At 42.1% G+C, this 26,309-nt stretch overlaps 1 protein-coding gene across 8 annotated transcripts in view; it reads left to right on the forward strand.

Moving 5' to 3' along the window:
* The window catches only part of itpr1b (inositol 1,4,5-trisphosphate receptor, type 1b), a 123,484-nt gene that overhangs the window by 34,795 nt on the left and 62,380 nt on the right, over positions 1 to 26,309 (forward strand). For 4 of the 8 annotated variants that reach the window (XM_074651306.1, XM_074651470.1, XM_074651391.1 and 1 more), the window contains 20 exons: positions 642 to 893; positions 989 to 1,130; positions 1,223 to 1,376; positions 2,727 to 2,920; positions 3,008 to 3,146; positions 4,623 to 4,677; positions 4,772 to 4,937; positions 5,035 to 5,202; positions 5,338 to 5,409; positions 5,501 to 5,638; positions 6,921 to 7,046; positions 7,200 to 7,400; positions 7,622 to 7,873; positions 9,481 to 9,606; positions 11,359 to 11,487; positions 12,599 to 12,719; positions 12,832 to 13,016; positions 15,525 to 15,673; positions 16,859 to 16,970; positions 19,624 to 19,659. In XM_074651306.1, coding sequence (XP_074507407.1) covers positions 642 to 893; positions 989 to 1,130; positions 1,223 to 1,376; positions 2,727 to 2,920; positions 3,008 to 3,146; positions 4,623 to 4,677; positions 4,772 to 4,937; positions 5,035 to 5,202; positions 5,338 to 5,409; positions 5,501 to 5,638; positions 6,921 to 7,046; positions 7,200 to 7,400; positions 7,622 to 7,873; positions 9,481 to 9,606; positions 11,359 to 11,487; positions 12,599 to 12,719; positions 12,832 to 13,016; positions 15,525 to 15,673; positions 16,859 to 16,970; positions 19,624 to 19,659 — 2,917 coding nt within the window. Of the gene's footprint in view, positions 1 to 641; positions 894 to 988; positions 1,131 to 1,222; positions 1,377 to 2,726; positions 2,921 to 3,007; positions 3,147 to 4,622; positions 4,678 to 4,771; positions 4,938 to 5,034; positions 5,203 to 5,337; positions 5,410 to 5,500; positions 5,639 to 6,920; positions 7,047 to 7,199; positions 7,401 to 7,621; positions 7,874 to 9,480; positions 9,607 to 11,358; positions 11,488 to 11,684; positions 11,703 to 12,211; positions 12,239 to 12,598; positions 12,720 to 12,831; positions 13,017 to 15,524; positions 15,674 to 16,858; positions 16,971 to 19,623; positions 19,660 to 26,309 lie in introns of all 8 variants that reach the window. The other 4 variants (XM_074651148.1, XM_074651231.1, XM_074651559.1 and 1 more) reach the window with 2 other exon arrangements.

Genomic DNA, 26,309 nt, shown 5'->3' on the forward strand with positions numbered 1-26,309 from the left:
CTGAAGCCATTTTTGTGACCTAAGATTATAACAGTTGTGCAGGAATACAAACTTCCGGTTTAAGTAAGTAGGAAATTTGCCAGAGATGATCTTATAGACTACAATGTACCACTGTTGTAACCTACGTAAAGTGAGGGACGACCATCCTACCATGCTGTATAAGATACAATGATGGGTCCTGAAGCCAGAATTGGTGATATACCTCAGGGCTGAGTGATACAGGAGGTCAAGCTTGGACAAGGTGGACAGTGAGGCAAACCTGTAAATAGTAGCACCAAAAATCAATAAGTCAGAAAAAGGCCAGCAACTAAGTGTTTTCTTGATGCCATGGAAAAACACCTAGTGTGAATTTCTTTTCAAGATGGTCGATATGCTGTTTACAATTTTGACCTTTGTCCATCATAATTCCCAAGTATATGTAATGGTCAACGGACTGAATAGAGACACCATCAAGAGTATTAATAGAAAGGCTCAAATAGGCAGCCATTAACCTGGAATTTCAAGTGTAATATTTAGATATTGTTCATGAAACATTTGACAACAACACCACCACAAAGGCACAAAGTCATATTCAAGGACATTGAATATGCCAAAACGACACAACGTTAATAATCCCAAACTCTCATAACATTTCCTCACAGGTGCCAGCTGAACCTCTTTGCCCGGATGTGTCTGGACCGCCAGTACCTGGCCATCAACAAGATCTCCGGTCAGCTGGATGTGGATCTGATCCTGCGCTGTATGTCCGATGAGGACCTGCCTTTTGACTTACGGGCGTCTTTCTGCCGCCTGATGCTGCACATGCACGTGGACCGTGACCCCCAGGAGCAGGTCACACCCGTCAAATATGCCCGCCTCTGGTCTGAGATTCCCTCTAAGATTGCTATTGATGAGTGAGTTCATCTCATGAATACTTTTAATTGACTCGTGCTACCGTTCCAAAGACGTCCCAGCATCTCTCAGGTGTGTTTCTGCTCTAATTATCCAGCTATGACAACGATGGAACCACCAGAGACGAGATCAAAGAGCGCTTCTGCCTCACGATGGATTTTGTGGAGAACTACCTGAGAGAGGTGGTGTCGCAGAACATTCCCTTCACTGACAGGGAGAAAAACAAGCTTACCTTTGAGGTACTGCCTCTTCGTGGCTGGTGTGAGCCGATTAGAAGTCACGTTGGTTTCATGAAATTATAAATCACGCTTCTGAATTTTCTTGTCCGTAGGTAGTGAACCTGGCGAGGAACCTCATCTACTTTGGTTTCTACAACTTTAGCGACCTCCTTCGTCTGACGAAGATCTTACTGAACATTTTAGACTGCGTCCATGTCAGCACCATTTACCCCATCAACAAGATGGAGAAGGAAGAGGAAAACAAAGGTAAACATCCAGCTCCTTTAGGCTTAACTCGCTGTACTGAACATCAATGTTTCATGTTGTAGTAGTCATTTTAGCCGTCAGTTTCTTTCCCTTAAGCCGAGTTTCCACCAAGAATTTCCTGGTAATTTGAGTCCTGGGACCTACTTTTCAAGGAACTAAAAGGTTCCTTCAGCCCACTGTTTTCTGCGTTTCCACCGTGGTCTAAAGACCTGTGAAGATTAGGCAAATTAGTCCGCTGACGTATGAAAAATTAACACGACAAGGGACGGGGGCTGCTGGTGGTCACAGGTGTAAACACACTCTGCAGTCTGCAGTTCAGTGTGGCTGTCTGTTTCATCTGAAAAACCACATTGAAAAAACATTTTTTTTTTATTTTGTCTCACTGTAACGACATTTACTGCTGCATATATTTACCTAAGCACATTGGATGTAATGAATGAAATGCAGCGTAGGTAAATGAATCTGAGTGTTTCGAGGTTATTCATTTGTGATTCATAACGTAACCGCCGTGAAACAATCAAAGAATAACTTTTTTTCTCTTATTCACAACACCGCCTCGCTGTCTGTCTCTTCTACCGCTCGCCCTCTCAGTTCGTTTGTGTGATCTCTCTCTCTGTCTGTTTTTCAAAATAAGTTGGGAAGCTGATAGAAAAGCTTAACTTTACTTTTTTTAAATGTAATGTCTTGTATAAAATGTTTTTACTTTTAATGTTAATCAAACAAAAATAAATGCTCTCCCCTCGTCTTCGAATGGTCCTAAATCCAAACTAGAGTACTTCCTTGTTTTATGAATGAAGCGGTAGAGTTGAAGCAGCGGCGCTGTGTGCGTTTCAGTGACAGTCATCCCTGCACCCCTTCCCGAATGTTCCTGAACTTTCAGAAAGTACTACACCCCGATCAGGGCCTTTTTGGCCTTAATTTCAACCCTGGCCCGGCTGTTGAATGTCGCAATGAGTTCCTCAAAAGGTTCATTGTTCCGGGGGAAAGTTCCTGCAGTCAAAAAGATGCTTTAGTCTCAAACATTTCCAAGGACCAATTTATTCAATTAGATACTGGTCAACGTCTCATTTGTACAGATACAGTACCTGCAAGTAATTTAAAGATAAGTCATAAGTGTTAACTACAGGTTAAAGTAAAGTTTTGTAAGTCAGTAATATGTTTTTTTAATACATTTTAAAAGTGACTTTTTAACCATCCTGCAAAGTATTAATCTGTTCAAAAACATTTTCATTTTTTGTTGTTAATTCACAGTGTGTCTCATATCCAAACTAAAAACAAGTAAGATCGATCCATACTAATGTCTGTGGATTTGAATGTTATTATCGCTCTCTGTTTCTGCACGTGCTGTAGCTGGCAGTAATGTGATGAAGTCCATCCATGGAGTCGGGGAGTTGATGACCCAGGTAGTGCTGCGAGGAGGCGGCTTGCTGCCCACCACACCAACTCATCAGCCAGAGGGAGACGTGGTAAAAACACAGATCGAACCAGAGAGAGAAGACATCATGGTCATGGACACGAAGCTCAAGGTCATTGAGATTCTACAGGTGAGACATCAGGAACACTGGTTCTTCCTTGACGGCAAAACGCTTTGTTTTTTATTTGTATTGTAACTTTATTATCTTTTCCTTCAGTTCATTTTGAATGTACGGCTAGACTACAGGATCTCCTGCCTGCTTTGTATTTTCAAACGTGAGTTTGATGAGAACAACGCGCAAGCAGACAACATTGCCAGTCAGAACGGAACCAATAATGTCACAGGTCAGATGCCAGGTGAGATGCCATTTGATTTAGTAGACCTTTTTTTTTACAGCATTACAGCAGACATTGTGGTTTGTTATAGCGGGAACAGCACAGGTGTCTCACTCCCGGCTCCTTCACCGTCAAGATGTCGGCAAAGATAACAAAGACGGATATTTATTCATTTTGTATCGTGCCTAACTTTAGTGGATCATAACATATCGGGTATGAAATTAATCTGCAGATCCTGCGGTTCAAAATGAGACCAAACTTTTCTATGGATGTCAGTTTTTGAGCCACGACAAAGGCTACAAATGTGGCCTGCAACGGACTAAATAAGGCTTGTTTTTAGCCTAGCCGATTGACGGAAATGTCTTTTGCTACTGAAGCAGCTATTGATCATCACTTGTGGTCCGCACCGGACGGTTAAGAGGAATGAGGAGTCAGCTGTCAATGACGGTATATGAAACGGTCAATAAAATAGTTTTTTCAAAAACTGTGAATCACCGCAACCACGAGATGTCCTCGAGCATACAGTCTTAAATGAGCACGAAAATATCAGGCTGATGGGTCCAGTAGTATGCGAGATTAGCCGTGTGGACAGACAGATGCACGCACACGACCGAACGCATGATCTCCCCACAGGCTTAAGATAAATTAAGATATTCCTTTATTAGTCCCACAGTGGGGACATTTGCAGTGTACAAAGGGGATAGTGCAAAAAACAAGATGCATCAGCTAACACAGTAAAAAAAAAAAAAAATTATGAACAATTTAAATAGAAGGAAATATAAAAACTGGAGCAGTATATACAGTATTGACAATAAATAGACTATTAACAAAATTGCACAAGTGGAAAAATGATATTGCACAGTGATTGGAATGAAATTCCACCTGAAAATATTGCACAGTATGAATTACACCTGAGTAGTATTGATATTGCACAGTCGGTGTACAGTATAGTGCAGTTATTGTCAGTTTTGGGTGTGTAAGTGGTCTACTGGGAGCAGTGCTGGTTTGTGGAGTCTGACAGCTGCAGGAAGGAAGGACCTGCGATAGCGCTCCTTCACACACTTTGGGTGGAGCAGCCTGTCGTTGAAGGACCAACCACAAGCTGCCCACACATGATCAACGGTAAAATCCCTCTGCGGTAGTTGTACCATTGTTTTCCTAAAGTGAGAGCAGTGCCGCCCGACTAGGCGGAAGCGCTACCCTTGGCGCAGCACACATTCTCCAAATTGCTGCCCTCAAAGTTAAAATGATTTCAACTTTGACCTTGGTTGCCGCTGATCTTTCAAAGCCTAGAAACAGTGAATTCCTTGTGCACTTTTCGATGACATGACATTGTGGCCTTACTGGGAAGCTTAATGGCACAGAGCCATCGTTAATGAAATTTGTTTCACCTTTGCTTTTCCAGCTGTGATAAATCAATTTTACCGTTATTTAACATTTTCTCTCATATAAATGTTATAATGGATCTCTTTGATTGTTTTATTTTAATAACTCCAGGAAATCTTGACTTTGAGAACATTGAAGAACAGGCAGAGGGGATTTTTGGAGGAAGGTAATCCACAGCTTACTCATCTTTCCTGAGCTATTTTTGAGATAAGATAAAACATGATGAAGTTAATGTAATTTCTGTTCTTACAACTTTTTAGTGAGGAGAACACTCCACTAGACCTGGATGACCACGGTGGTCGTACGTTCCTGAGGGTCCTGCTGCACCTCACCATGCATGATTATCCTCCTCTGGTGTCTGGAGCGCTTCACCTGCTCTTCAGACACTTCAGCCAGAGACAGGAAGTCCTCATGGCCTTTAAACAAGTAGGCCTTACCACTCTTTTAATACTTTATTTTAATATCTCTATACTCGTGAGTTCACAACTACAAAACTGGATTTGCACTTTTCACCTGGATTTAGGTCCAGCTGCTGGTGACCAGTCAGGATGTGGATAACTACAAGCAGATCAAGTCCGATCTGGACCAGCTGCGCTCTATTGTAGAGAAGTCTGAGCTGTGGGTTTATAAGAGGCAAGGAGAAGATGGGGGGGATGGAGAAGGACCTTCAGAGTCTGAGAGCAAAAGCAAGGTACGGTGTAGGAGAACATGAAAATATAAAACATTTGTGGAAGGAGAGTTCATTAAAGGACTAATATGCCTCAATGTAGTTTATATTATGCTATAAAACGTAATGGACTTCTTCTCCTTACTGCTTGTTTAACAGGGAGACTCGCCTGGTTCAGACAAGAAGAAGTCAGAAAGCACCAGCAGTTACAACTACAGGGTCGTAAAAGAGGTATACTCATTAGTGTATTTATCTTGTCTTTTCATGTTTGTGATTTGTTGCCTGTAATTAACGTCCTCCCGCTGTTTGTGTGTGTGTTCAGGTCCTGCTGCGTCTCAGTCGGCTGTGTGTCCAAGAGGGGAGCTCGGGGAAGAAGAGTAGGAAACAGCAGCAGAGGCTGCTGAGGAACATGGGAGCTCACAGCGTGGTGCTGGAGCTCCTACAGATCCCCTATGAGAAGGTGCAACCCTGCAGCTGAATATTGAAATCACATGCAGAATAATTAAAGCTCTTTATAGCTTTTACACATTGCACTGCAGTTCCCCATTAAAGGGATGGTTTGGATTATTTTAAGTGGGGTTGTATGAGGTACTTATCCATAGTCAGTGTATCACCTACAGTAGATGGCGTTTAGCACGGCCCCAGTTTGGAGAAACGGACAGGAGTACCAGCACGAAAGCAAAGCCATGTACTGCTGTGGATGGGGCCGGCAGCAACACATATTTTAGCCACTTCAAAAAAATCAATAACACTTTAAGTTTACGCTATATTTAGAAAATCTTCCCCGCTTTACCTCGCCGTCAGACAGCCCTTTCTGACGGGGAACTGAAGCCATTATATCCATCTATGCTCTCTTCAAAGCCACCACACACTCTATTGACAAAAACAATAATTTCATTATCATTTAGTTGTGTTATTGTGTGACTTTGGAGAATCCAAACTAACCCTTTTAGGGCGCTTTCACAAGCCAAGTTGAACGCAGTATTCGTACTCTGGTGTGGATCAAAACAACCTGTCTGAGACCGCCTGTGTGAGGTGGTCTTGGACCGTTTCCAAACAAACCAAAACACAGGCTGCCTGTGTGGGCATTTGTTGAGATGGACACAGGTAAACAACAGATTCACATGAGTGGGAGACGATTGACTTGGACTTCTGCAGAAGTTTGTCGTTTGCTTGACATCTGTGCCGAAGAGAGCATAGAGAATATAATAAATAAAGCCCACAAAAATAGCGACATTTATAAAGTCATTCCAGATATACTGGAGGAGAAGGGATTTGTGTGCACAGTAGATCAGTGCTGAGTCAAATCTAAAAAACTCCAGAACCAGTAACTCACTGTGTTCTGTGAGGTAAAATTACTGTTTTTGTCAATGGAGTCTGGTGGCTTTAAAGAGAGCATAGATAACAGCTTCATTGCCCCGTCATTAAGGGCTGTCTGACGGCGAGGTAAGGCGATGAAAATATTCTAAATATAGCGTACACTTTTTATAAGTGAGACATTTTTTAAGGTGACTAAAAAAAGGTTTTGCTGCTGCCCTGTCCACAGCAGTACATTGCTTTGCCCCGTGCCCATTCTCCTGTCAGCTTCTCCAAACAAGGGGTGTGCTGACTGTCATCTACTTCAGGTAATACACTGACTATGGATAAGTACATACAACCCCACTTCAAAAAACCCGAACTATCCCTTTAATTTAATGTAATGAGAATAATAAAGAAGTCTTACTGTATGTTCTCTGCATTAGGGTGAGGATGTCCGAATGCAGGAGATCATGAAACTGGCTCACGAGTTCCTGCAGAATTTCTGTGCAGGGAATCAGCAGAATCAGGTTCTTCTCCACAAGCACATCAACTTGTTTCTCAACCCAGGGGTGAGTAGTGCAGGCATCTCAGATTTACTCACAGGGAGTGATTTCTACAGTTGATGCAGTTCAGTTTCCAAAATATTATCTTTTGGAAATGTCACATTACTAATTTTCACAGACTGTCCTCTTTGTCCCCTCTTTTTTTCCCAACTCTCTCAGATTCTAGAGGCTGTCACCATGCAGCACATCTTCATGAATAACTTCCAGCTGTGCAGTGAGATCAACGAACGGGTGGTTCAGCACTTTGTCCACTGTACCGAGAGTCACGGTCGACATGTCCAATATCTCAAGTTCCTGCAGACCATCGTGAAGGCCGAGAACAAGTTCATCAAGAAGTGTCAGGACATCGTCATGGCCGAGGTCGGTTCTACGATCTTTATACCAGACAAAAGAAAATTTGTAACGCCAGTAATACTACAGAGGAGATAGTGATTCAACATATAGCAGAAAGACAGGGGTGTTGGTAATATCAATGAAAGGAGTGGTGGTATTAATAGTAATATGAGGTTGGTAACTGGTAACTGACAGATGTAGTATAATCTTTTTGTTATACTCTGTACTGTGACTCACCCCACACTCAGCTGGTGAACTCGGGCGAGGATGTCCTGGTCTTCTACAACGACCGCGCCTCCTTCCAGACCCTAGTCCAGATGATGCGTTCAGAGCGGGACCGCATGGATGAAAACAGCCCTCTGATGTACCACATCCACCTGGTAGAGCTGCTGGCTGTCTGCACTGAGGGCAAAAACGTCTACACTGAGATCAAGTGCAACTCCCTGCTTCCCCTGGATGACATCGTACGGGTCGTCACCCATGAAGACTGTATCCCCGAGGTATGGATTATGAGTTTTTACTAGCTGCGACAGCGTTTGGCTGGTGTTGTTTTCACCTTGTGAGTCTGTGTGTGTGTGTGTGTGTCATCATGGCAAATGTCTGTCTGTGGACAGATTTTGTCAACGTGATAGCGTCACAACCATGGAAGATGCGGTCACGAAACGTTATAGGTTAGGTAGTTAAGATCAAAATGAAGGATGAGTCTGAAGATGGGTGTGGTCTGAGCAAGGGCGCCGGAAGAAGGGGGATAGGAAGTGGGGATGGCTTCTATGGGGACTAACATCATTACACATGAATACAGTTGGACTCATTGGATCCACAAAAGTCTCATCTTTACAGTCATGCCCAATTTATGTAATTCTAAGACTGTTTAGGGACCCCAGTATGCAGAAATATGAAAATACACCATTTCAGAATGGGCTGAAAACAACACATTTATACTGCATTAAAAAAAACTGCATGGTTTTTGCCCCCAAACTGCATGTGATTATCATATATATCATTTATTATTATTATAAGTGGGCATGTCTGTAAAGGGGCGACTCGTGGGTACCCATTGAACTCATTTTCAGTCACATATCTTGAGGTCAGAGGTCAAGGGTTCCTTTTGAAAATAGCCATGCTAGTTTTCCCTCGCCAATATTTTGTGTAATTTTAAAGCGTTATTTAGCCTCCTTCGTGATATTCAAGTATGACAAGGTTGGTACCAATGGATTCTTTAGGTTTTCTTGTTTCAGGTCAGTACGTTCACTCTGGCTTTACAACTGAACCCAGAGATCATTTCAAATGAAGTGACCCCGTGAGCCACGTGTTTAAGAAGTAGAAAACTAAAAACACAATACATAGTGAAAGAAAACACAATAAATACATAAAATGCAAGCCAGGAGCATACAGGTTACCGAAACTAAAAATCCAAACCGCTGACTTTTAAAAGAATCCAAAGAGTCAGCGGGCCGTAAGGGTGTGTGTAGAGCATTCCACAATGTAGGTGCTACGGCCTCGAAAGCTCGATCACCGCAGGTCTTAAGGCGAGTGCGTGGGACAGACCCAAAGAGCGAGCTGATGAGTAAGGGCGAAGTAGTTCAGCCAAATACTGTATGTAGGAGTCTGACCTTGCAATGCTCTGTAAGCAAGAGTGAGAATTTTAATGTGGCTCCTAATACGCTACAGGCAGCCAGCGAAAAGAGCTCTGTGTACGGGGTTAATGCGAGGCCGTTTATTTTACCTAGTGAGTAGTCGAGCTGTTCTGGATCGCCTGCAGACGATCAAAAGCAGACATACTGAGTGGAGAAAATCGCTTGTCTTCTGGACCACATTTTGCCATGATGACTCACAAGGTGAAAACAATACCAGACACCTGCTGTTGCAGCTGTTCGGTGTTCCACATAGCAATAAATGAAGATATAAATTCTATATACGATGACACGGCATGTGTATTCTTGCAGTTTTGTAGGTCCTGACCCTATTATTAAATTTCTTTCACACATGCTGTATGCCAGACATGCATGCTTACAGGAGGTGTTCGAGGGCTAGTTGCAGTCCATGCATCACCGGTCCATCCATCATAAATGGGTTTTATTCAGTTTGTTTGTTTGGATCCCAATAGGTGAAGATTGCCTACATCAACTTCCTGAACCACTGCTACGTCGACACAGAGGTGGAGATGAAGGAGATTTATACCTCCAACCACATGTGGAAGCTGTTTGAGAACTTCCTGGTGGACATCTGTAGGGTAAGCCACAATGTATTTGACAACTCAAAGTGAGACCGACTGTTATCAAAGAACGTTTATTGATAAGAAGTGAAAGTCAATTGTTCGTTCCATTGCAACGTCATCGCCCAGCAGCAGAGCTACGCGTCCGCCATTTTGGACTGAAAGCGACTACCGGACGCCAGTAAAACGTCCGCCTATAAAGTGCCGTACAAAAGTAAAACATAATTATTTCTATTCTGTTGTCATGTATTTAATTTCTTTATCAAAACGGCCTGTGTTGAACAATAAACATATTATAAATATGCATACTATTATAACTATTTACTATTTATTAAACTTTGCCCGGCCGCTTCCCAGAGGAGCATAAAGTGAGCAATGGACGTACCTACAACTCCATTAAATTCTGTTGATGTCACGCTACTAGCACTACTAGCTACTGGGCGATAGCCGGTTGTTTGGGAACAGAGACGTCAATACATCCACCACTGTACAGGCTTACAGCATACAGCCCATGGGTGTATTATAAGATAATAAAATTGATGCATTACAGCCAATATATCCATTATTACAGCTGCATACAGCTAGCAGGAAGTTTGCAGAACCGGATGTGTCATATGAGTGTGCAGGGCGGTGCAGTCCCGTGGGTCTGATGCACTTTCATTGTGCAGAGGAAAATAGCTCTGGATTTGGCTATTAGTGAATTTTAAGACTTTTAAAGGGACTGTTTGTAAGAATAAAAAATTGCTTGTTAACAGCGACACCTGTGGCCGTTAAGTCAACGAAAGTCAGCATCCTGTTGCTCGCGCTCGTGCTTGTGCTCGCTCTATGTAGACATGAACGAGCATCGCTCAAAACAGTGAGGCGACACACCATCAGCTAAAACCACAATATCACTCTATATTTCAGCTGCTTGGCAGTAATGTTAGCTGACCAGACGAAGGTCTCTCCATGAATCAATGCTGATCCTAGTGTTGGCTTTTCCTGTCTCAGCCTCCCGACCGCGGCTGGAGCGAACATGGGAGACACAGGATTTTTGGTCGTAGACGATAACGTTTCTCTCTGCGGAGCCCCGTCACTTCACAGGACACGGGAAACCTCTGTTAGTCTGGAGGAGCTGCAGCATTTATTTCTGCACAAACGTCCACTGTGCATTCACTAGATATTCTCAGAGCTAAACTAACTCTTCTGCAGTGTGGAGTGAGCGTGCATGCACGTGAGAGTGGAGCAAAAGAGCGAGAACGAGCGCGGTCAACACTGTTTTGCAAGACTGACTTCACTAGATATAACGTTGCGGTTTTGGTGCTTCCGTGTAGTTTGTGTTGGAGTCTGAACAGCGTAGCCACACGCGAGCGCGCGCGGGACACCGACCCGCAATGATTTATACGTGTAAGAAGTTACAAACAGTCCCTTTAAGACATAAATATTTAAATGAGGGCTATCTAAGTGTTCATACTGGGAAGTTGATTTACTTAAAAAATGTAGCCTCTGATTTACAGACGTCTCATTATACATCTCATTGGCATTTTCAGTCCAAAATGGCGGCAGGGCTATTGTCCAAAAAGCATCGGAGTTTCACCTCTTTGCTCCTAAACTCTTTGCTGTTATCACACAATGTGATCAATTGAGGGAGAGCGCTGCACTGCTTTACATTATGTCATGGGTTTGGGTGATTGTGTCAACACAGCATGCAGTGAACATATGTCGCCCACATGCAGGACGTGTGTTCCAATGGCTGTGCGTCATGCTAATATCTTCTCTGTCCTTGTCTAGGTGTGCAACAACACCAGTGACAGGAAGCATGCGGACACCATGCTGGAGCGTTATGTAACCGAGACAGTCATGAGCATTGTCACATGTTTCTTTAGCTCTCCCTTCTCCGACCAGAGCACGAGCCTGCAGGTAATCTGGATTGTGGACTACAGCATTTGTGATACATATTACAAGTTGTCTTGCGATTGCAATTTAAAGTCTATAAATCACGTGTATGCTTGAGTTTAGTAGTTTGACAGAGAGAAACCCTGCTCACATACCTCCTATATATATATATAAATATATATATATATATACTATAAAATATGATTCTTCCCTCTGCATAGATGGCTCGCCGTATATATGTAAGTAATGGTAGCTCTCCCCCACATCTTGTCTCCCAACCCTTGGGTGTTTATCATTGATTTTAAGAAGAATCTTCACTGTGTGGGTTTTCACGTTCTCATAGCTTAGTCAGCAGCACACAGACTTCGTTGTTCCCAGATCTGTGGGTGTGTTGCACAACATTTTTGCCGGGACATGGTGCTGATGATGCACTCACACAACAACGTGGTCACTCCGTTTCTTAGACCTTGATGTTTTGGTGTCCCGTCACCCACATCTTTCCCAGTAAACCATGACCCGTTATACTCCATAGGTTGCCAAATCCCTCGTACGTTAACGTTGTGGTGTAGTATTACGTGCAGTTTGCCAACTTGACACCCTGTTTTCTTATTATGTGGAATTGTTTTGTTCCAACTTGGCCCCCGTTGGAAATGGATGATTTACTTTTATGTAACACATTCTGAGAATTCTGCTTGCTGAGGTTTTACCAATTCATGATAACGTCACAACCCTCTTTTTCTCGCAACAGGACGTCATTCTTGGAAAAATAAATGAGGTATTTATTGTACTCTAGGGCTGTGGCCAGCTGATAGATTACACTCTTTCATTATGGTGGTAGAAATCAGTTCTGCTAAACACTGGTCTGGTGTGTTGGGAGTGCAAATGATCATAATCAGCTGGCCAACTGGACCCTAAGCTGTAGACCCTCCCACCATAGGTGCTATAGTATCCTCACAGTAACTAGCTCAAACTGGGTTATGAGTTCAACCTAGTCAGGGGACACAATAGTCACTTTGTTGGTTGTTAAATTCACAGTCGTTCTCCTCCTTATATCCCATGCAGTACGTGCTTTGCTTTTATTCTTTACTCTCTCATTGTGTTTTTTCTTTTAATTTGCTCTCTTGTTGTCTTACAGACTCGTCAGCCGGTATTTGTGCAACTTCTCCAGGGAGTGTTCAGGGTGTACCACTGTAACTGGCTTAACCCAGTTCAGAAGGCCTCAGTGGAGGCTTGCATTAAAGTACTCTCAGACGTGGGTAAGATACTGAGCTAACACCAATCACCAATCTTTTATTATTCCCGAAATGGGCATTTTGACACATGATAAATGCAATAAATATAAATATCTACATTCTTACCTCTACCCAGCTAAAAGCAGAGCCATAGCCATCCCGGTGGACTTGGACAGTCAGGTGAACAACTTGTTTGTCAAGTCCAATAATGTCGTGCAGAAGAGCATCCTCAGCTGGAGGCTATCTGCGAAGAACACTTCCAGACGAGACTCCGGCCTGACTTCCTCCAAGGACTACAGAAACATCATTGAGAGGCTACAGGTCGGTAGCATAACACACTGTATTGTTTTCTTACAATTTCAGTATATTTATTTAATAACTTTTTTTTCCCCATTCATTTTAATGTATTTAATATTTTACCCAGGCGGCAACCTCCCGTTCTGAGAAGTGAATCCAAAGCAGAAGTGCCTTAAACCTGCATTCTTTCTAACAGCCAGCAGGGGGCGACTCCTCTGGTTGCTAAAAGAAGTCTGATTGTATAGAAGTCTATGAGAAAATGAGCCTACTTCTCACTTGATTTATTACCTCAGTAAACATTGTAAACATGAGTTTACTCAATCGCTAGTTTCAAGTCTTCTTCAATACAGCATGATGTTCATAAATATAAAATAGATGATAAAGCAGGGGATGCTTTAGGGCGTGGCTACCTTGTGATTGACAGGTCGCTACCACGGCGTTGTCCGGTCTGGGAGGTGTCAGCGTTTTCGTCTTACAACTTTAACCCTTTCACAGTGTGTTTTCAGTTCATGAAAGTTAATATTAACATTTTGGTCACCTAAAAATGTCTTATTCAGCATTCAGTTGTGCTTAGCTCCAACATCTGGTGTCACTTCTGGTTGCAATAAAAGATGGCAACAGTCAAAACCCAAGATGGCGACGGCGAAAATGCCAAGCTCAAGGCTTCAAAACCATAGTCACAGTGACTACGTCCACTTCTTTTTGACAGTGTATGAATTTAATGCAAAATGAAACAAAAATAATAGAGTAACGGAAACAAGTAAAAACTCTGGTTAAATAAAACACTGGTAAAATAATATAACTGGTTGATAAGCAACTGATTTCTGGATGTTCTTTGATACCTCCCTGTCAGCTCAGCTGTGTGTATAAAGCAGGCCAGTTTATGGAGGAGAACAGGAAGCAGTAATGGCTTTCATGAAGTGCATTAGCAACACATCTGATGGCAGAGTGGTACGGGACATCATGTTCTCTCAGTCGTGGCAAGATGGTCATTTGTGCCTCAGTCAGTCTGGCAGAGAGGTGCTTGAATTGGAATAAAGAAGGTGCAAGTACTTTAAACCGCCAGCTGCACAGCATGCACATGCAGCTTTTGTTGGTTTTGATTAGATAAATGACATGAAAATATAATTATAATATAGCACACTGTATATAGACATGTGTACATGCATATACTGTACATTTCATATTTATTCCAGCCCTATTTGCACTGTTGCATTCTTGTTTGCAATTTACAGAAACACATTGACTTGTGCTGTTTATAGACATTGTATTTTTGTTGTTGTTCATTCTTGCTTTTTATATATAATTATATACTTTTCCTTCACTGACTTGTACACACATGATAGTTAAAGTCTGATTCTGTCAGCAAGGATTAGAGTAAGCTCAGGCTTCCGCTACATCTTGACTGTAATTTGTATAGGGATCAAACAGCGGTGTGCGTACGTGTGGCATGTGATGTGTTGGTAATATGCCAAGAGTGCAAACAAAATACTGTAGAAGTGATTCTTAATTGCGTCCTGTTTTTAGTCATAAGACGCGCTGTTACACCCTATTTTCTTGTAATGCATGCATGACTCAGTATTCACTGGAAGTCTCTGACCTGTCTGGTTGAGTTCAGCTGCTATCTCTACTAACACAGGATGTGTCGTAAGGGTGCGGCTGAATCGTTAGAAAACATTATTTTCTATTAAATAAACAATTCCAATAGTGAGACCAACCCAGGCATAATGTTGTCACAGAGTTTACCAAGTAGTTTGGGGTTTTTTACTAACCCATTCCCAGGCAGACAGTAATGTAGTTCCCCAAAATAGTTTCCTTCCCATTTCTTTCTTGTTTTTATTTAGGGAACAGCATTTCTTAGAAAGTATCCTTAAACATTGTTCAATGTCTGTTATGTCTGTTCTTTCACCTCCTAATATCCCTTTTTTTTATGTCCCTCACTAGACAGCCCACACAGTACTATTAATAATCACCACCAGACCAGCCGTCTTCACGATGCACCTTCACTTATTTGCATATTTTCACACTAATTATCAGCAGATGTGACAGGATGTGCATAGAGAAGTGGGACTTTGGTGGTTAGCTTTGTTTAAGTACAGTATGAAGTGTACTGGATGTGTCATCCTCTTTCTCACAGTTAATTTGAGGTTCGTGGCAGCTGGATTTCTTGGATGAAATATCTGATGTGGATCCACGTATAGAAGATGTTGAGAGATATGAGTCAGAGGCTGAAATGTTGTAATCTTTTGACTGCACAACAGACTACTTAATCTGAATCTCTTAATGATTTATTACACTTTAATATATGTGATAGCATATGTCCTATACTTTACATAAGAAAAATGGGCTTTTGATTTTCTTCATCACTTCCCTTGGATTCAGTCATGACTCCCCTTGTTATACATACTGTAGATATTATGTCATAAAAGTTGCATTATTAAGGCTGTTATGTCAACAGTAAGTGAGGATCATGTGTGGTGGTAAAACTGCAGTTTCTGGTCATGTCTGAGCTCTGTTTCTTTGTCTCTGTAGGACATAGTGTCAGCGCTAGAGGACCGACTGAGGCCGCTGGTCCAAGCTGAGCTCTCCGTGCTGGTGGATGTGCTGCATCGTCCAGAGCTGCTTTTCCCCGAGAACACAGAGGCTCGCAAGAAATGTGAAAGTGGAGGATTCATATCAAAGTAAGTCTAAAGGTTAAATGGTCAATGGACCTGCACTTTTCTAGTATTCCGACCACTCAAAGCGCTTTACAATACATGTCAGAATTCACCCATTCACACACACATTCATACACTGATGGCAGAGGCTGCCAAGGTGCCAATTTGCCTATCAGGATGTAATCTAAATACTCATTCACACACTGATGGCTAAGCCTTTGGGAGCAATTTTGGGTTAAGTGTCTTGCTCAAGGACACATCGACATGTGACCGGAGCAGCCGGGTATCGAATCACCGACCTTCTGATTGGTGGACGACCCGCTCTACCCTCGGTTAGGATTTGGCCCGCTGGTGGAGTTTCTCCGCCATGAGTGCACCAGAAAGCCTGCTGACTTTTCAAACCAATAGTAAAGTCATTTTGATTGAAAATTCAAGCAACATATTCACTCTAATGGAAACATTAGATTTCCCATCAACCATAAATTTGTTTTTTGTACAAAATTAAAGGAACAGTGTGTAGCATTTAGGTTGATCTATTTGCAGAAACTGAATACAATATTAATAAGTGTGTTTTCATTAGTGTATAATCACCTGAAACTAAGAATCATTGTGTTTTCGTGACCTTAGAATGAGTCGTTTATATCTACATACGGAGCGGGTCTTTATTCACGGAGCCCGCTGCCATGTTGTTTCTACAGTAGCCCAGTATGGACAAACCAAACACTGGCTCAAAGATATTCAGTTTACTGTCATAGAGGATTAAAGAAACCAGAGACAATCCACTTTTCAGAAGAAGTTTTTTTTCTTAAAAAATGACTCGAACCAATTAATCGATTATCAAAATAGCTGGCGATTAATTTAATAGTTAACAACTAATCAATGAATTATTGTAGCTCTAACCATCACTAGCTATAGGTCTCTGAGAGCTCAAGAACATCTGGCCGGGTGTTGAAAAGTTTTCTAAATGCCCTCTGAATGACCCATTAGTGGTGGTTTTCTTTCTTTCATTTTCACTCCTTTAAGTGTGCTAGCAGGCCCTTATCCTCCACATCTGTTGTTCTGGGTTAAAAAAAGATCACTGTACGATGGGAATCAGCCAAAATAATTGGTGTTGAGGTGTTTTCAGTGGTGGAGTTAGGTGGTTGGAGATCTGCTGCTTTCATCGATCCATTTTTTTGTACTCACTTTTCCTTATCTTTTCCTGACCAGACTGATCAAACACACCAAGCAGTTGCTGGAGGAGAACGAGGAGCGTCTGTGCATCAAAGTACTGCAGACTCTGAGGGAAATGATGACTAAAGACCGGGGCTACGGGGAGAAGGTAGGACAATACCCTCTGTGTTCCTGTTTTTTATCATCTGCTTGTAGTCATGAACCAAGATCCACCCACACATGAGATAAAACACTTTACTGACATCTCAGGATACAGTGTCCCTACGTCCCACTGCACCAAACGCACTGGAAAACATAAGATCAAAAAAACGGTGAAATAAAAGAAGAGGCTGAGCTCTCCTTGGTTGCTTCTGGAGCCTTTTATAGCACGCTGAGCAGAAAAGATCCATACCTAATGTCATTAAGTCACTGCAACCCAGGCAGTTTATGAATACTGGTACATATTTAGTAAAACATAGATTCCCTCATGCTTTCTTCTCAAAGTACCTTATCAAACAATAAGTCCAAATGATTTAAGTAACGAATATCAACATTATTAACACTATTAACATCACACATGCTTCAACTCTCCCACCTTTTACACAACATTTCTCGGTTACTAATGACCTCATTGGCTACTAATAATGAAACTCATCTTTAGTGGATTGCTGCAACTCTGTTAGATTACTTCAACAACAGTAGCAGTATGTTCTGGTTCGCTGGTTGAAACTCAGTCAACCACAGTCACAGTTAACCCCAACTAGAATTTAGACTTTGATCCATTTAAATTGAAGACATTTCTTTCATATTTTGATGCAATAGCTGGACAGCAGTGTGTTTTAAAGGTACTCTGGAGTTTCTCACCACTAGTAGCACTACGGAGGAGGTTTTTATGAGCCCCTATAAGTCCCTGTTCTGTTTGTATGTCATGCGTGTGCAATAGGTTGCACATGTAAGAGGATGCGGGCACTGCAAATAGTTGGTGATGGTGAAAGATAAGAGAGAGGAAAGAAGAAGACCGCTATAGTAAACATGGATGTTATTAGTCATATGATTTAAAAAAAAACGTTCGCACCTTTTGCTTTGCAAATTTTAATGAGGAGGGAAATACATTCAAACGTTTGTTAAGGCTTAAAATACACACAATGTGTTTCAGTGAGAAACGCAGAAGGAAATATATTTCACCCTATTTTCCCATGTGTTTGTGTCTAACTGACTAATGGGGACAACAGTTTTTGAAATTGGTCCAGTATTGAGGGGTAAACGCTGTAACCGGCAGCCGTGAAACGACCTGCGAGGCCAGCGTCAGTGTATCGTTACGTCCACTAAAAGTGCTTGTTTTTGCCGTTGACAGGCTCAGATTGTGATTTTAAGTGTCTGACAACATTATGGAAACGACCCTACAGAGAAATGAAAAGTTGTTCTTACCTTTTGTTTGATCCGGTCTGTTTCTTATTGTCCAAGTGCCATCGGGCAGCAACAGGTCCCACTGCAGCTGGTTCACCATCCTCTTCCTGTTGCCCCTCTCTTTCTCTCTCCTCGTCCGTTCTTCAATTTCTAGGAGATCTCCATCCGTGTACTCCGGCTCAGATAAATCAAAATATATCGCCATCGAATTCAAAGACCTCATCCACATTGTCAAAATCATCTAAATATTCAGCCGTGGCAAATATTTTAGACACTGAGCTACTAGCTGTACTCCAAAACAACAAACTCTGCCCAGCTGGCACTCCCGGCAACACGTCACCATGCAAGATTTCAGAACGAGACTTCTCCTTCAGCGAGACTCTTTCCATAATGTCAGACACTTATAATAACAATCAGAGCCTGTCGTGGCAAAAACAAACACTTTTAGTGGACGCTAATGACGGTGCCAGCTTGCCCCGATATGATTACATGGCAGCCCATCGGGTAGCTGCTGTCTACAGCGCTCTCTCAATACTGGACCAATTTCAGAAAATTGTTGTCCCTGCTAGTCACAAAAACTTGGGAAAATAGGGCCCTGGTTGAAAGATACCAACATTTCCCTTTAAACCATTAAGTCAAATTTAGTCCAAAAAAAGGTTTGCTGTGGGGTTATTGAGGTTGGAAACAGTTTTGCATTTTCAACTTTATGTAAAGTGCCTATAAAAAGTATTCCCCCCATGAATTAATTCATGTTTTGTTCAACAACATTGAACCACAATGGACGCATTTACGATTAGGATTGTTGGAAAATTACTCTCATTTGTCAAAGTGAATAAAGATCTGTACAGATCGTGCAGCCAGTTGATCTTAGAAGTCAAATAACATGTAGATCATCTACGGAACTTCCAAATACAGATGTGTCTAACCTCAATGAGTTGGCACATCCTGATTGCATCAGAGAGAGGCACAAGAAAAAGGCCACAAAGAAAGGATTTACAGGGCTCATCGCTGAGAAATGGAAATGGAGAAAGACACAGATGATCTCGGCTATTGTTGAAGGAATATGTGCTTAGTTTTAACAGACATACCGCCTTATATGCCTCTACTTAATATCGACTTAAAGGTGGTAAATACTTGCCACTATTTCAACATTTAAGTCTTTTTTGTTTCTCTGTAAAATGTCAAACAGGCTCAATATCATCTGTGAATTCAATATTTAAAACTATAAAACATGAATATAGGAGATTTTTAAATTATTAACATGCTATCCTTTCATTGATTTCACTAACTGGACATGCTGCGTGTGTGCACGTGTTTGTGACGAGCTTCACATTTTGCACACTTGTGACGGAGCTATAACTCACTAATCGAGCTCTACTAACTCTCTGCCCCCTATACTTTTTTTTCTCTTGCAGCTGATTGCCTTTGATGATGAAATGGATGTGGCTGAGGTTGATCATTTTACTTACTATTGTGTTGTTTCATTTGATTTGTCTCCCACTAACACCGTAGACGTGCTTGTGCTGCAAGTAGACGTCCAAGTAGCATCACGTCCTCATCTGTGTGACGCCTGTCGGTAGCTCAGTCCATCCCTCTTCCCTGTTTTGTGCCTGTAAGAGTTGCTCCTGATCTCCATGTTAACATGAAGCATACTGCTGGCATGTGTAGCTCACATTATACATGTGTTTGTCTGTTGTGCTTGTATATGGTTGTATACTAACTGACTGTATTGGAGTGCACTCTAGAAGGAAAAAGTTAGTTTTTAGAAGAATACTATTTTACTGAATGCATTCTGGAGAATGCAGCATTACTGCCTTTTTGCCAACCAATTGTACTACTTTTATTGATCCATTTCTCAGCTTTATGAAGTCTGTTTATAACAGAACAGTTCTACATCTTGCCTATTACAGCACCTATATGCAGCTAAGATTGCTCATCACAAATTGTGTGGGACTTTTGGGCACAGGAATTTCCGTGTAAAGACAGAGGGTGATTTTTTTTTAAACTTTTTTTTTCATCAAAACATTGTCACATACTCACACTGCAACAACCAGTTGGAATTTTTTTTCTCTTCATACTCGTGTCCCATTAAGGAGATGTGTACCTTCTCAGTCACACCATCTAATTTGTCATAATTGACTTGCTCTTAAAGGGACAGTTCACCCCAAAAATCTAAATCTTATGCTGCGTTCACATGGAATCAGGCAGACGGTAAACGGCAAACCAGATATCATGTTAGTGAACGAGGGCAGGACGGTAACGTTTCTCGTCCTTTACAACCGGATGTTACATAGCTCCCTCACACTGGAGAAAGTTGTTTATGTTTGCAATAGAATATTAAGAGAAAGTTGCATTTAATAGCTACATGCATTACTAGAATAATTACATACAATAGTAGACACAAAATAATTTTATTTAATATATTTTATTCCATCACAATAGCAACATATCGCCATGCATGTTTTGTTTTGCTGTGCTGCCATTCCGACGGGCTGTTTGTTTGTTTTTCCTGTTCTGTCCAGAAGGGGTTGTCCGTCTGCTGTCTACCGTTTGCCCGATTCCATGTGAATGCAGCATTACTTGTAGTGCTGTTTATCAATCTAGATTGTTTTGCTGTGTGTTGCAGAGTGTTGGAGACATCGGCCGTAGAGATGTTTGCCTTCTCTCCAATATAATGAAACTAGATGGTAAATACTATTTGAACTACATGCTCAACAGCAATGTCTCTTTTCAGAAATCATGACCCGGTTACTCCAGATAATCCACAGATCTTTCGTTTTCATGTAGGAACTATTTTCTTTCAACCAATCTACGTAGTAGGCCCCTACTCACCAACATCTATGCTGCTTATAGCGACCGATAACGCCTATTTAATGGCCTGATAACAGTTGAATCAGGTGGCTAGCAGTATCGAGTACAGATGCACGCTTCCTTCTGCGCGGTGATACGGTTGGCGGCGGTAGTTTGGTAGAAAGAAATTAGTTCCTACTGTACATGAAACTGCACACAACAAGGTCTGTGGATTATCTTGAGTAACCGGGTTATGATTTCTGGAAAGAGCCATTGCTGTTGAATTTTGGCGCTTTGAGCACCACAAGCTGAGCGCCATCTAGTTCCATTATATTAGAGAGAAGGCAGACATATCTGTGGCCGATATCTCCAACAGTCGGCAACTCACATTAAAGCAATCTAGATCGATAGGTAGCACAACAAGTAAGAGGAAAAATGTGTATTTCTGATTACGGGGTGAACTGTCTCTTTAATCTTGAGTTGATAATCTTCATTATTGTTGTTTTTATTATTATTAATCAACATCTATGAGATGTTTCTATTTTTCTGGTCACTCTATCTACATGCCTCTCACTTCACTTATGATGGATGGTGGTGTGAGAGCATATTCTAAGCCCTTTGCCACCATTACAAGAGCAGGTGTGAGTGTATATATAGCTGGGGATACTCCATCTACAGTAACCGTTCATAACACCCCCCGGTGTTGCTGGACTGCGAGCGGAGCGGTGTGCATGTCATGCCGTGTGCATTGCCAAAATATGTGTGTGGTCGTGACCTGTGGCCTTAAGGAAGTGGATGAAACAGGTTTCTCCTTTCTGTTTGTGATAGTGAGCAGATGTCACGGGGATTACGGGTGTGACTACTGAGGAACCGTAGCTCACATGTCACCGGTGACAAGCTATTAGTTTTGTTTTTAGTTTATTCTGTAGGAGTGATATGGGATATCAGGAAAAAAATATTCTCACAACTACCAGTAGATTTTGTATGAGTTTTAGGGAACTGTAATAACCAAAGGACCAAATTGTTTTTAACACCCACAGATCTTGAAAAAAGTGATCTATGCTTCAGTTTCCTCTCATCTGGACTGCTCCAGGTCTCTTTATTGACCAGAAGACAATCGCTTACTCAAGCCACTGATCTTTTTTGCATTTCTAGAACACAAGAGCACATGATCCCTCTCCTTGTCTCTCTTCACAGAGTCTTTTGGTTGTTTCAACTACTTGTTTGATTACCAGGAGTGGCCAAGCCTTTTTTTAGCCTGGGCCCGTCAGCTCTGCCTGAGCAACTCAGTTTTACCAAATCACTGTCCATTTTCACATTTACCTGGAGCCTTTTTCATAGTTTGATCAGGTCCTTTTGCCATTTTACTCTTTTTTTAAACTTTGCTTTTATTGCTTTTATGTTGTCATGATTTTCCTATTTTGAGTATTTTATTTTTATTTAATCTTTATTTAACCACAAAGTCCTTGAGATTAAAATCTCTTTTTCATGGGAGATCTGACCACGATAGCACACCATTAAAAGGTTACAAAAATGATAAAATAAAGAGCATAAAAATAGAGCATGTTACAAACATACAAGGAACAACTGATATATAACACAAAGTCCAGTTTAAGAATAGCAATCGCACTCTCCAGTTATGTTGAATTCACACCAGGCAGTGGCAAAGTGAGGCTTGCCGCAATAATGAAATGTTTCTGTGGGAGGCATGTTCATGTGTTTCAAATGTGAAGGGGGCGGCTGTAGCTCAGTGGGTGGAGTGGTCGTGGCCTTTAACTACAAGGTTGGTGGTTTGATCCCCGGTTCTTACGGTCTACATGTCAAAGTATCCTTGAGCGAGACACTGAACTGAAGTTGCTCCCCGGGCGCTTTACAGCAGCCCACTGCTCCTAAAATACTTAGGATGGATAGGATAAATGCAGAGGTCAAATTTCATGTATGTACCTGTATGTATCTTTTAAGAAACTCTTTGTAACGTAGGTCAACATGTCACAGGATTTGTTTACTCATTGTCTGTGGTTATTCTCTGGCCTCACTTCGCTGCTAAAAGTTAAACTTATCCCAACTTTTACTTTGCCGCTCTTCGCCACAGAATCAAACGGCCACGGCTCGCTGAGCTCTGGAGCGGCCGCCGCAGCTTTCCATAGACATTGCATGACAGCTCGCCGCAGGCCGCTGCTCTGGTTTGAATTTGGTGTTCCACATTTTTTTTTATCAGAGCTTTGAACTCTCCCAGAGAGACAAAATCATCAAGCTGTAGTGTTTTCTGAAAGATATAGTTTTATATTGGGTTTTCCATTGCTCTTTAAACGGTTGTTTTTATTGTAAAGCGCTTACTTAGTTACTTTATTTAGAAATTTGCTATAGAATTTGACGAAACAGGCCTATTTCGCTAATCTGTTGTTTGCTGGAGCTTTCAACCGTATTACAAGATCTTCATCAGCAGATGGAGCTTTTCAGATGAGAAGTCCCAAAGATGCTATTCGAGAGCTCGCATGTCAACAGATTAATCTCCATGATAACTTGGTAGAACTGATGATGATGATGACTGTGTAATGTGGTTGAAAGCTCCGGTGAAAAGCTACACTAGTAAGTGAACCTTGTTTTGGGTTTGTTTGGCACAACACATATTAAGTCACACATCCTTCTTCTCTCGAAATCAGTAAATTTATCAAAACTGAAAGCACACATTGTCATTGTGAGAATCTGTGCCAGCAGGAAAACAACACTGAATACAGTCGACCGGCCACTTAATCAAGAGTGCGGTGAGTGCAAGGGAAGTGAACATGTTAGCTGGGGAAATGGAGAAATTGTCGGAAAGGGTCTTTCCAGAGTTGCCAGGAAGCGATATGCTCTCAGTTTCTCTGTTATGTCTCATGTTCCCTCCTTCCCTCCCTCCTTGTACACGCTGCTTGCTGCTGCAGCAGCGATGGAAATCCCCGGCTTCCACAAAAACAGGGCTGTTCTCGCTGAGACCGGCGCTTTATCTCATCATCTCTTCCCATATGCATCTGAAGAATGTACACATACTCCCCCACCCACCCAGCACATGCTGTATGTCACTCATTCATGCACACACACACTTAAATTAACAGCAGCGTACAATGCCCCGACTGACGGCTGGCAGCATGTGTGTGGATATCATTCAGATGGAAGACAGGGAGGCCAAAACCTCAACTTCCTCCTAGCAGGAGAAAGATAAACTGCCGTGATAGCTGTTATGTAAACCCAGCGTTTAGCCTGCTGCTGATCTCTGACCTACCCAAACACACCCAACTCCCACCCAAAGGTCTTTAGGAATGAGCGCAGCTGTCAGTTTCACTACTGTTTGACAGACCCCGTCATATTTCTAGTTGTGGCATGGCTGGATTATGTATGTGTGTGCGTGTGTGCGTGTGTGCGTGTGTGCGTGTGTGCGTGTGTGTGTGTGTGTGTATGCAGGGGGAGTGATGATGGAGCCGGATAAAGCAGAGTGACGGTTCACCCATTAGCGGGAGGTTATCTCACTCTTCCAGAAATAGAAACGTGATAAAATGCGAGCCCGGGGAAAAAACAAGACATGACCGGCCTGCCACCCTCATTGTCGGGCCCGATCGTATCGTTCGCTGCATGTTTGTGTTTCCTTCATGTGCACGTGAGCTTCTTTTGTTTGTGAGATTGTGGGAGGTCGACGGGGTCAGACGAAGACGATGTCTTATTCTGGTGATGTAATACGGTTTGCTGAGGATGGTGCAGAGCACGTAACCCATATGTGTAGTTATATAAGGGCCTATTTCTATTCTTGTGTGGTGGTCTGTGTGAATCTCTCCATCTATCTGTGTTTGTATCCTCATTCTTGATCAATTCTTGTTTATCTCCAGAGATTTCTAGGTTATTGTTTCCTCTTATTACCTCATGCATTTTTTTTCTGACCACATCCCTGCCGCTCCTTTGACAAATATTATCCTTTTGTGCATTTCACTTTCACTTATTCAGCGGTGCTTTATTCCTTCTCTCCTGTCTGCCAGTGTTTGCAACCTCTCCAGCTGCCACTCCCATCAATAACTCTGCCAAACTGCCCTCAGATAGACTCCTGCTTTTCCTGGTTTGTCCTCGTGCCTGCTACTGTAGGTGAAGTCAGGAGACTGCGGGCTTGCTGTTTTTTAACTCGGTCAACAGGGGGAGCTGCAGACGTGCCTCAGCGGCACGCGGCTGCTGTCCCAGTTTCCTTAACTTAATGCTGCACGATTCCTGGGCTCCAGCCAGCTCTCAGGAAGCAGTTACATAAGAGCCAACAAATTTTCTTTCCCTCTTTTTTTTCTCCTCCGTTTTCCTGGAATTTTAAACTCTCCACTGATGTGTGACCTTCAGTGGTAATTGGCAATAAAAGTGCTGCAGAGATGTCTTTCAAGAGACAGTAGTGGTGCACCTCGACCTAGGCAGGGTAGGGGAGGGGGTGGCATGGGAAGGTTGGGGATTTTCTTTGGGTGGTGACGGTGCACTTCAGCCAACATCACACCTGTTAATTGTTTGAGGTCATACTGGCCTTTTCACTGGAGACGTGTTGTCTTTGATTATGAACATTTATGACTTCCCAGGTGAGGTGAGATGAGGTAAAGCATTAGTCACTGTTTTTATGATATGGCAAAGGCTCTCTGTTATGTTGTAAACAGAGGGATGGTGTCATTAGTGGCAGCCTCTCGAGGAAAGTGCAACATCCCCGGAGGAATGTACAGATTTTTCTGGCCAGCAACATCAAATGACTTGTAGCTGCCTAAGTTTTTTTTGCAAAATGCCCTGAATGTCATTGTGTTTATGTGTCTGTGGACGTTTTATCACACGTTGTGGGAAGCATAACAAGGGGAACTAACAATTACGGGGTCAAGCCGTCCAGCTGATGCATATTTTTATCCGCCATAAAAAAACAAACAGGCGAGCTGTTGACAGAATAGCAAAGGAGGTCAGATTACACATGTGGCGGTTCTCATGTTCCGCCGGCAGTTAAAAATTTCGAGCAGAATTAGAAGAAGTTAGCAATGGTGTCAAATATAGCTTCGGTTGCATGCGTGATGCATCACCATTTTTCTGTGGAAATCAATGTGTTGACGTAAATAGGGGGCTTGGTATAGGGAAATTCCTGTCCAGTTGCACAATGAATCAGCATAAAGCACATCATGCATGCCCATGTTAGGTTGCATGTTTGTTGTTTAGTTTGTTACATCCGCTGCAGTGAAAATGTGTGTATGTGTGTGTGTGTGTGTGTGTGTGTATTAAGTTATATAAACTTTGTCAGTTAAATAAGTCGTTAAGTTTCTTGAACAACTGGAATTTG

Source organism: Sebastes fasciatus, chromosome 1, assembly GCF_043250625.1.
Source record: "Sebastes fasciatus isolate fSebFas1 chromosome 1, fSebFas1.pri, whole genome shotgun sequence".
Lineage (NCBI taxonomy): Eukaryota > Metazoa > Chordata > Actinopteri > Perciformes > Sebastidae > Sebastes > Sebastes fasciatus.